The sequence below is a fragment of the Callospermophilus lateralis genome, chromosome 7 (assembly GCF_048772815.1).
Source record: "Callospermophilus lateralis isolate mCalLat2 chromosome 7, mCalLat2.hap1, whole genome shotgun sequence".
Lineage (NCBI taxonomy): Eukaryota > Metazoa > Chordata > Mammalia > Rodentia > Sciuridae > Callospermophilus > Callospermophilus lateralis.
The window spans coordinates 140,149,804-140,161,174 of record NC_135311.1 but is presented as its reverse complement, the minus strand read 5'-3'; the positions used below and the strand labels follow the sequence as shown (position 1 = coordinate 140,161,174).

General features: G+C 57.7%; 1 protein-coding gene across 7 annotated transcripts in view; it reads left to right on the top strand.

The window, feature by feature from the left end:
• The first annotated feature begins 303 nt into the window (after window positions 1-303).
• Window positions 304-11,371, top strand: part of Espn (espin) — a 29,478-nt gene continuing 18,410 nt past the window's right edge. For all 7 annotated transcript variants that reach the window (XM_076861406.2, XM_076861404.2, XM_076861403.2 and 4 more), the window contains exons 1-2: window positions 304-742; window positions 3,522-3,715. In XM_076861406.2, the coding sequence (XP_076717521.1) occupies window positions 449-742; window positions 3,522-3,715 (488 nt within the window). In that variant the 5' untranslated portion in view covers window positions 304-448. The remainder of the gene's footprint in view (window positions 743-3,521; window positions 3,716-11,371) is intronic.

Below are 11,371 nucleotides of genomic sequence, written 5' to 3'. Positions count from 1 at the left end.
ATCGTCGCTGGCTTGTGTGTCCAGAGCCCACATAGTGGCCAAATGGGCAGATGAATGACTTCCTCTGTGCCTGGACGGCTCTCGAATTCTAGCCCAGTTTTGCGGTCTTTTGGAGCCTCAGTTTTTACGTGAGGCAAATTAGGAAAGAAGCCCTGAATGCACCTGTCCCTGTCACCCGAGTGGTCCCCGCGGGCGGGGGACTCTGGGCAGCGGAGGCGGGGCGAAAAGGGGGCGGGGCGGGGGGCGGGCCCGTGGCTTAAGCTGGGCGCCCGCGGGGTCCCCGCCCCAGAGTCAGCCGAGGCGGAGCGGAGCGTTAAGCGGAGCAGATCCAGGGCCAGGCAGACAGCCGCTCCGCCTTCCGGGTCCGCACAGCCCCGACGGCCCAGCCACGCGCATGGCACCCCGGGAAACGCACTGAGCGCGGGGTCGCGGCGCCGCGGGCGGCACAATGGCCCTGGAGCAGGCACTGCAGGCGGCGCGGCAGGGAGATTTGGATGTGCTGAGGTCCCTGCATGCAGCCAACCTGCTGGGGCCCTCCCTGCGCGACCCCCTGGACGCCCTGCCTGTGCACCACGCGGCCCGCGCGGGCAAGCTGCACTGTCTGCGCTTCTTGGTGGAGGAGGCAGCCCTGCCCGCCGCGGCCCGCGCACGTAACGGCGCCACACCGGCCCACGACGCCGCAGCTACCGGCCACCTCGCCTGCCTGCAGTGGCTGCTCTCGCAGGGCGGCTGCAGGGTGCAGGTGGGTCCGCTGCTCCCCGAGCGGCTTGGGGATTCCTCCCCAGAGAGGGTTTCCTCCCAGCCCCCCCTGGCGAGAGAGTAGGTGGGATTGGGTCCTCCTGGCTTAGCTGAACCCTCCTTCCAAAGAGCTGTGGATGGGGTGGTCTCCCGGGATTGAGTCCTTGGGCAGATGCCCTAGCAAGCCCTGGCCCCTCCCTGGAAGAGCAGTGGGTAGTATTGGAGAAGCCGAGGAGAATTGGGCTCAGTGGGCCGGCGTTGCATGGGAGAGACACAGCACTGATCCTGGAGTCCTGGGGGTGGGGCAAAGGGCTTGGATGGCAGAACCAGAAGCCCATTCCCTCCAGCATCAGATCTGGAGGTGGGGATGGGCAAAGTCCCACAGCTCACTTGAGGCTGAGATGCAGATGTCCCTAAGCCAGGGTGTGGGGCTAGGGTGATGGGACATGACAATGTGGTCTCCACAGGACATCGGCACGTTCAGGCCTTCCAGCTCTAAGTTACTTCTCAGCTCGGTCTGGGTCTTCTTGTCCCTAAGCCCCAACTGGTCACTTTGAGGAGTGACCTCCCAGGGGAGTCCTGGCTGATGAGAAGAAGCTAGCCAGGTGAGGATCAGGGAGTTCTGAGCATAGGGACAGGAAGTACCAAGCTCTCAGGTGTACACGTCCTTCTGCTGGAGAACAGCAAGGAGGGAGCGTGTGGAGTGGGCTGCAGAGGGGACAGGCCACCAGGGCCAGGCCAGAGGGTCTCTGGGCTGAGGTGAAGAATTTGGATGATGTTCTGGTTGTGGGGGCAGCCAGTGGTGGGAGGGGCAGAATTGATTTTCCACTTATGAAGAACACTGGCTTAACTGCAGAGAGAAGGGAGGAGGCGGGGCCTCCCCTAAGCTGGTTTGTTGCGCCCTAAGGAAGGCCAACCCACCCTAGTCTCTGTCCTCAGAGGGCAAGGCCCCCCTTCCCATCCTTCCTGGGAGGTGGAGCAGCCCCTTATCTCCTGGCTGGCCCTGCTATCGAGGGTTCCTGGCCATGTGGCCTATGCCCACTCTTTTGGGAGGTGCCTGCCTCCCTGATCCTGGTGTGCAGGCTTGGCTGGAAGCCTCCCTCTCCTCCTGATCCCAGTGTCCAGTTTGGCCGGAAGCCTCCCTTACCACTGCAGAGGAGGTGGAAGGAGTGAGTGGCCTTGTGCCCAGTTTATCAAGTCTCCTGCCCTCCATCCCCAACACACTTGAGTGCTAGGGGTGGAAGTGGGAGGAGGGGATGACCTCGATCCCTGGTTCTGCCCATCCCACAAGATAAGAAGCTTAGGGTGTGGGCCACAGCACAGGAGAGGCCCGAGGCCTGGGCAGCTCGTGGCACTCTCTGTACTGTGTCTGTGCTGCCATTGCCACCCAGAAACCCTGAGCCATCAGGACCCCCTGGAGCGCCAGACCTTTAGTTCCCAGGGCCAGTGAAGAGGGCCAGCCCTTCTCAAGATCTGATATCAGGACGTCTTTCACCGTGGTCCTACTTGGGCCACCTCTAGCCAGCCCTGTCCTGTGAACTCAGGGACAGACTGAGCCGGTCTCCTCACACCCACAGCCTACAAGAGGGGCCTCAGCATCTTCCTCAGCTTCCTGTGGGCCATTTATTCTCTGCCCCACAATCCTTGCCACCTCCTTAATGGGACAGCCAATCTGTTCCTCTCGTCCCATGACTTGGCAGTGCCCAGTGCTCCCCAGTCCCCTTGTCCTCCTTTCCTTTCAGGAGCCTCGGAGGTGCTCTTCCCATCGAGATTTACCTTCGCCAAGGTCTCTGGTCAATTCCTCCTACCTTAGCCACATCTGTCCTTGCCCTTGTCGTGGGCAAGGAGGGACGAGAGGCCTCACTTTCCTGATCCTAGTGGACTATCCAATATCTCACTACTGCTCCAACCCCTTCCCTGCCCTGCCTGTTGTCCCAGGTGCCTGGTGTGTTGATTCTAGAGTGGTACCCAGTTTTTCAAATGTGTCAGCCTCTGAGTCCAGACGCTTGAGTTCTTGCCTGGGTGCTGTGAGCAGCCCCTTCCCCCGACAGACGTACAGTAGATGTGTATGGATGTTCTGGGCCCAGAGGTTCTGGGGCTCCTGTGGGGGTCTTGCCCAGCCCCTCCTAGGGGCCACCATAGCCCACATATACACTGCTGGCTGACTGCTCCATGGGACCAAGAACACAGCCTGTTCCCATGGCCCAGCCCAGAAGAGTCTGGGGGCAGTTCCTGTACTGAGGTTGGGCTGTCAGAGGTATGCCAAAGTGGAGGCCTCCATCCTGTGAAAGATCTGGGAAGCAGGGAGAAGGAGAGGGCGAGAGGGGATGCAGGGTGTCCCCCCAATCCCAGTGCCATCCTGACACAGCCCAACATCCCCCCCTTCCTGGCCCTGCCTCAGCCAAGCAACACACTTGCTCATTCAGGCGTTAGGTTGTGTCAGGGCTTTGGCCTGGGCCTGGAGCCAGGACTCCTGCTATCACTCCCGGGTGCCGCGTCCTGGGAGCCTCTGTGTGGGGTGTCACCGTTGCATCCTGCAGGCCTCTGAAGACCACAATGCTATGGTCAAAGCAGGCCACTTAGTTTCCCAAAGACAGAAGCAGGATTCAAACTTTTGGGATCAGCTCTATCCCAAAAAACCTGTTGAGGGAGGCTGACCACAGCACAAGGGAGGACAGAGAGGACAGCACTGCCCCCCAGGCCAGGGGGAGGCTGGCAGTGGCCCAAGCCCGTGGCGGGGGCAGATCCAGGCCAGAGAACTTGAACCACCTCTCCTCCCACAGGACAAAGACAATTCTGGTGCCACGGTCCTGCATCTGGCTGCCCGCTTCGGCCACCCTGAGGTGGTGAACTGGCTGCTGCGTTACGGCGGTGGGGAACCCACCATGGCCACAGACACGGGCGCCTTGCCTGTCCATTATGCCGCCGCCAAAGGAGACTTCCCCTCCCTGAGGCTTCTTGTCGGGCACTACCCTGAGTAAGGACCCCAACCCTTCTTTTTTTTTGGTGCTGGGGATGGAACCCAGGGCCTTGAACATGCCAGGCAAGTGCTCTGCCACTGAGCCGCATCCCCAGGCCAGGTCCTCCCTCTTCAGGGGCCTGTGGTAGGGCAAGCCACGGCCCCAGGGGCTGCCTCAAGTCTGCCACGCCACTCATCTTCTTTGGGTGTGATGGCTTCCTTGGCCATCTCATCTAAAAGCCTGTCCCCCTTAGCCGTAGCAGCAACTGGACTTGGGAAGCTGGACGTGCAACCCGTGGTCACCTGCCTGTGTTCATTTAGCAGACTGTTGGAAAGGGGGAAGGCAGAAGCACCTCATAGACCCTCATCAGTCAGGTAGAGGGGCCTCGCCAGTACTCAGGCAGTTAGGGAAGCCGCCCCTCCCAGCCCCGGAGCCCAGGCAAGTTATCCAGAGAGCACGTGCATTCCTGTGGCCCCTCACCCATTCCCACTGCCATGGGGGACAAGGCTCCCAAACTCCCAGGGTCCCTGGATTGAGTGACTGGTTTGAGAAAGTAGCTGGATGGTAAGCTGGGGAGCCCCGGGGTGGGGTGGGAGCATGTGGAAGAAAGGGGGACCCTGCAGAGCCAGAATCGCATGAGAAGCTGGCTGAGGGCAGGAACCAGTTCTCAGGTGCGCCTGAGGGGTAGGGGTCCTGGGGAAAGCCACAGGCCCTTTTGAGGGAGCAGGACACCAATGGGATGGCGCCAGGGTGGTGATTCTGGCCAGTGACTTTTCTCTTCTGGTGGGTGCCTGGTCCAGGAGCCAAAAATTGGCCCTGACATCAGGAGGGGAGCAGCTCTGAGGTAAAAGGGTCTGGCCCATTCGTGAGGGTGCCTTCAGGGCCACTGGCCACCAGGGAGCAGGCCAGAGGCCAGCTTAGCCATGTGACAACACAACAAGGTATCTGTAGCTGACATACTGACATGGATGTAGGGTGGCTGGGCTCTAGTGGTCCCCCCACCCAGGACAGGCAGGCTGAGCCTGGTTTCATCGTCCTAGGCGAGGACTTCTTGTCTGGTTAGTGGGAGACCCAGCAGGATCTGCCTGGGATGGGCGTTCTCCTCGCAGTCATTTGGTGGCCACTCTGTGTCAGGCTTGGGTCAGGTCAAAGTCAGTGGAATTTAGAGTAAGAGGGCCCCAGAGACCCTTGAGTGCAGGGTCTCCCTGTATCATTCACAGGTTTTGGCCCAGACTCCGGTTAGACACTCCAGGTTGGGGCTCTGGGGAGCCACACCTGGGACATGATGCCCCCACCTCCACGGTTACGGTTCTGATGCATCTTTGTACCCCCTTGCTTCAAGCAGATGACACTAAGGTCCCAAGGAGGAAGGTCACGCAGCAAGGAAGTGCTTCTGCCCCTGCCCGCCTGCCCAGTACACCTGAGGTGCCCAGAGGGCCAGGCTGATCCTGGGAACACCAGAACCTAGCAATGTGAATTGAGAGGGCTCCAAGCCTGTCCCTGCAAGTACTGATGAGACCTGCTGTCCCCCGGGCCCTCTGGGGGCTGGATCCCAGGCGTTGGGGAGACTGGCTGAGCCATGCCAGATCTGGGCATGACCGGGCTGTGGGGCCCAGCTCTGTAGCCAGATGCCTTGGGCTGATGAGCTGCCAGCACCCCCAGGAGTCACCATGAATCTCAGGGAGGTGGACAGAGGGCTTGGGCTCTGTTCCCTGCAGTGGTGTGTGACCTGGCTGATAAGGAGGTGCTTTTGTGTGGTTGCCAGGCTGGGCTCAGGCCGGAGGGGATGGCTGGCGATTGGGACTGGGGGTTGGTATACCCACGGAGGCTCCCGTCTTGGGGCTGGAGACTCTTGCTCCCCAGGGCTGTGCATACGAGGGCTGGGGAAGGCAGAAGCTGAGTGACCCTGACCACAGGCCCAATTGAGGAGCCAGGCAGCCTGGATCTGAGGGCTGTGACTCTATGCTCTCGTGAGCCTCCTGGGCCTGCTGTGAAGACCTTTGAATTATTCACGAGGGCTCAGCTCTCTTCCTGGGCCCATGAGCCTGTGAGGGAGGAAGGACACCCAGAACTAGCAGTGGAAATTTGATACTACGCAGGGAGGCCGTGGGCAGCTCTGGGCTGCGATGGTGACAAGGTGCAGGGGAGGGCTGGGCAGCCTGTGGGAGGCCTGCTGATGCCTGGGATGGCAGAAAGGGCTTGAGTCTCTGGGAACATCCCGCACAGACCACTCTTCCTCTAATCTATCCCAGTTCATTGAGCCGGATCTTACAGAGGCAGAGAGCTGGCCGTGGTGACCTCAGGGGTGGGCTGCTGAGCCTCCCTCTGAGCTCCCACTGAAAGGGAGCCCCTGAACTGGGGCCGGGCAGAGCTGACTAGGGCTGTCCCAGGCCCTGGGTGTCAGAGAGCTGGAGAGGGCTACTGACCCTCCTGGACAGGAACATGAGTGGCCAGTGAGGGGATGAGGTGTCTTGATCCCCAGCTGGGGCTGCCTGGGAAGGGGCAGGGAGCAGGTAGACCCCTGACCCCCAGGAACCACCCACTGCCATGTCTGCTTCTGACATCCCTGGGGACTGACCAGTCAGAGGGAAGCTCCGGGCTCAGCCCAGAACTCAAGGCCAGAGCTTTGGAGAGAGGAGGGAGGCTCCAGGTCCTTCCCGTGGGGGCCTCTACCTGTCATGGTAAACTAAAGATCACTTGGCCCCAGATTCTCTACTCCAGCTCCCTGCAGGGGGCTCCTTCCCTCAGCCCTCCCCCAGACCTGAAACTGCACAGGGATTAGAAAGTGTTTCAGGGTAAACCGGAAACAGCTCCTGCCTGCCCAGTGCCTCCCGGGGCCTGGCACCAGGTGGCATTCTCTGAGCCTCTCACCCACTCTAGACAGTAGCTCTGTAATCAGTTCATTTTATAGACTAACTCATTCAACTCATTCAAATAATATTCATTTATTTATTTTGGGTACTGGGGATTGAACCCAAGGGTGTTCTCCTCCTGAGCTACATCCCCAGCCCTTTTCTATTTTTTGTTTTATTTTATTTTTATTTTGTGAACCTCCTATCTCAGATTCCCAAGTTTCTGGGATTATAGGCATGTGCCATCACACCCAGTTTTGACTAATGTTTATTGAGCATCTGCTATGTGCTGGGCAATATTCTAAGTGCCAGAGATACATTAGTGAACCAGGCAGATGTCTCTGCCTCGTGGAGCTGGTAGACATAGACATGGTGCCTCGAAGAGGCTTATTGACCAACTGCAGGCACCACTGGTTTGCTGTGTGACCTTGGGCAAACTGCATCCCCCACTCCTGGTCCAGGTCCTAATCTCTCAGTGTTCCAAGTTTGCCAAGTACTTCCCTTTGTTCCTTCTTTAGTAAAATACCTCACGGAGGGCTGGGGTTGTGGCTCAGTGGCAGAGCACTTGCCTCGCACATGTGAGGCACTGTGTTCGATCCTCAGCAGCACATAAAAATAAATAAACAAAATAAATACATGTATCCATCTCTAACTAAAAAAATATTAAAAAACAATCTAAAAAATATTAAAAAACAAAATGAGGAAAAAAAAAAAAGAAAAAAAACCTCATGGAGCCTGGCTGCTCACAAAGCTTCAGGCAGCCCCTGGCGGGGATGGGTAGAAAGGGGCTTCATGAGAGGGGCTTCCCCAGGGACTCACCTCTTAGGGAGCCCCAGGGCCCGTGGCTCAGCCCTCCCTTTGTAAAGCCTGGAGCTTTTGCCTGGGCTGGGATAGCCCCTTACCTGCTGGGCACCTGTTTCTGCCACAGGCAGCAAGGAATCATTCATTCTTAATTACTACCCCCAGGCCTACTCTTGGTATTTGTGGAGGTCACCTGGGCAGCAGGGCCTGGGGCAGGGATTGTGCTGGCTGGTCCCAACTGGGAATGGCAGCAGCCAGCCTTGCCCCTGAGCCAGGTGGAGGCTCTGAGAAAGGAGGGCCAGTGGGGTCTGGGAAGCCCCCGAAGTGAGGCTTCTGTCTCCACCCACAGCTCCTGGTCCTGGCCTGCCACTTAACTGTGGTCTACCAGCCGCCCTCTGACTGGTCTCCCCACCTTGATCCTGGCCCTGCCAGCCCAGCTCCATCTGTAGCCTTTGACAGTGCAGAGAGACCACTAGGCAATTGACAGGCTCCTGGCTCACCGATGGTGAAGGCCAACCCTTATAGTGGCCGGGAGGCCCTCCCACCTGGCCCTGTTCCCTCTCACCTCAACCCTCCTCCCCATAACTCATCCGTGCTCCTCCCCAGCCTCACTGCCCCTCCTGGGGGCTGGCACCCTCCAGCTGCGTGGGCGGGTCTCTCTCCTGAACCTCTCCAGAGAGCCCCTGCCTGCTTGGCCCTCCTTCAGGTCTTCACTGGGTTTCCACCTTCTCAGCCAGGCCAGCCCTGAGCCTGCTCACATGGTAACCCGCCCCCACAACACGCTCGTGGCCTGGCTCTTTTCCCCTGTGGCCCTGATCAGGAGCTGGCATTGTGTGCCGCGTGCCTCTGTGTCTGTCCCCTTAACTAATGAGGCTCACTCTGCCCAGTGCCGACAGGCAGTGAGTGCTTGTTGAATGGAGGAGTCTGGGGTCATCAGACTAAGGTCGCCCCTCTGACCTTAGATGAAACTCCCTTTCTGAGCTTCCATGTGCCCATCTGGCAATGCACTGTCTCTGTCCTACCAGGCTGAGCCCTAGTGAGCAGGCATCATGCAGGTCCTTCCTGCTCACAGACACACTTATTTTTTCAACAACTAGCCTGAGCTCTCTAACCTTCCAGCCTGCCTGCACCGGTGGCTTTTGAGAAGCAGAGGACAAAGTCGGGAGCAGGCAGCCCGTTTGGATGTGCGTTCTTGCTGCTCCTGGGTGCTGGTCTGCCAGTCACTGCCCCAGGAGGACAGAGCTCCAAGAGGCCAAGAGCTCTGCCGCTTTCACGGCTCTGCCTGTCCAGCAGGTAGAGCCCTGGAATCTGCGTCTACAGAAAGAACGCAATAAAGTAAAAAAATTGTGAGGAAATTCTCTAAGTTGAGGGGGTTGGGAAGGCCTTTCCGAGGAGCTGGGAGTGGACACTGAGTTAGAAGCAGTCAGCCATGCCAAGCTCTGCCCTGAGGGTGTAGCCACAGCCCTGGCACAGAGGGTGGAGGCAGGGTCTGGATAAACGTCAGGTCAGAAGGAAGGTCTGGAAGGCTGGAAGAGTTGCAGGGACGTGCTGGCCTCTGGAACTATTCCAAGCTTGTCGGGGATTAGGGTGTCAATGGACTGTTCTAGAACCTTCCTCAAAACAGGGCTGCAGTTCTTCCCTGAACCAAGCCTGATTTAGGCTCTTTTGCTATAAGCAGGGGGTGTGATGCAATGTAGAGCCCAGAAGGCTGCCTGACTATTCAGATCAGCTCCAGCCACAACAAGATCTGGTCCTTGGGGGTGCCAGCCGCTTTCTGACCTCTCTCAGGGCAGGAGTCTTAAGCAGCTGGGAGGGCCACTGGACAGTTTGCTCTTTGACCTGAGTCTGAATCCGTGGGGGGACTGATCACTCCTTGTTCCCTGGGCCAGCGTGAACAGTAAGCTGGCACAAATTTGGACAGAGAATTCCAACAGACCCTTACAAGCTTTCTACATTTCTTTTGTGCAGTCAGAGGGTGGCTTGCTTAATAGTTACAGTTTGTCCAGATCATCTTTTTTCCCTAAGCGAAAAGAAAAGCATGGTTTATGTGATCACGACCAGGAAGCTTCCAACCTATGAAAAGGGTTTGGCTCAGGGTCTTTGAAGACTCCAGAGTTTGAGATCAAGAAGGAGGGTGGAGCCTGGTGTGATGGCCATGCCTATAATCCCAGTGACTTGGGAGGCTGAGGCAGAAGGATTGCGAGTTCAAGGCCAACCTCAGAGATTTAGCAAGATGCTGTTTCAAATATTTAAAAAAAGTTGGGTGAGACTGGGAACAGTTCAGTTCCCCGAGTTCGATTCCCAGTAGGAGAAGGAGAAAGAGGAGGAGGAGGGGAAGAGGGAGAAGAAGGAGAAGATGAAGAGAAAAAAGAAATGATGTCTAGCCTAAGCTGTGCTTGGCCTGGACACCCCATGACAGCTGTGAGTGCCCTTGGTGGCTGGTCCTCCTGGTATGAGGAGGCACATAGTGGCTACCACTTCACGGATGGGGTCTGGAAGGCAAAAGAAGGGACAGTGTGGCACCGCTTGGGGGGAGAGGACTCACACTAGGCCCTGGGCCTTCCTGTGGAGTCCCCATCATGTCCAGTCCCACTCGGAGCTGAGCTCACTGGCAGTGAGGCTCCTGAATGCCCGGCAGTGAGCTCTGCAGAGAAGGACAGTTGTTTATGCACAAAGAGGGAGACAGACAGAGAGGACGGCTGTGGACACAGCTGGAGTCCCCCTCCAGCTCTCTGACCTCGTGGGCCAGGCTCACAAGGTTGGCTCTGCCTGCCCCACGTCAAGTGATGGGAGCTCCCTAGGGCTCCTTTCCTCGTCTGTAGAAGGAGACTGCTACTCACAGCCATGAGCGCATTGTGAGGACTAGATAAGAGAATGTATGCATCGCAGTGCTCGGAACAAGTAATCATTCAATAAATAGTAGCTGCTGTCACTATTATTAACCATTTTTTTTATTACTACTGTTATTCATTATTCTTTCCAAGTGGGAGTTCTCTTTTGTTCCTTAGGCTTACCCATATTTTTGTAATTCTCCCCAGTGAGTGGGAGGGAGCCCACATTTCTCTTGCCTCCAGGTCAAGCAGGAAGAGAACTAGGCTAGTCCTCTAGGCACCCCTGCGGCCCATCAAGCATATGTGCCCTATGTCCCAGGGTCTCCTGGGCAGGAGGTTCTGACTGCACCATAGAGATCATGGCTGAAATACTAATAATAATGGGGGCAGGCTCCAGTCTTTATATTAGAGTGTCAGGACTCTGTTGGGAGTGGCAACTAGTAGGCACCACTGCCCCCTGCTGTCCATCTCCCTCTCAGGCTGGCTGGGCACCCTTGCGTGATGGCTACCTGCCACAGGGGGTGTTGGGAGGGCAGAGCTCAACACAGATGTGGTCCCCTTCGTCATTTACACTGCCTTGTACTGCCCCCTGCCCCAGAGAGGGCCCCAGGCCCCAGGACCCCAGCACTTGCCATGCCTGGGTGACAGGGTGAATAATTCAGGCTGCTGAGTGTCAGTCATGAAATATTCAACAGGCTGTTCCTGGCACACCAGCATGCATATGTGTGGGGGCAATGCCGGCACTGGGGCGTAGAGGCCAGGGCAATGGGCCAGCATGTTTCTGAGGAGAGGTGCATGGCTGGGCCTCTGGCTTGCCCTGTGCTGATTGGCAGGACCCTCTCTGCTCTCGACAGGGGGCAGGGGTGGGGTACAGAAGGACAGCCAGGCACAGCACCTCCTCCCCTCAACTTATAAAGCACCAGGCTCTGCTTCGGCCCCAGTATTAGCAGATCTGTGTCAGGGAAGCGGGGTTCCCAGGCCAGAGAGTGGTGCCCAGTGCAGGCTGCAGATGACCTGGGGACTCCAGGGACAGGGAAGTGGACAGAGAACAAGAAGTCTACTGAGAGGCATGTGTGAGAGAGAGGAGAATGCACACATGGCTCGGTCACGTTGAGGTGACAGGAAGGTGGGTGAATGAGCAGATAGAGGAGGAGGGAATGGCTTAGGGCATGAGCTGATGGACAGATGG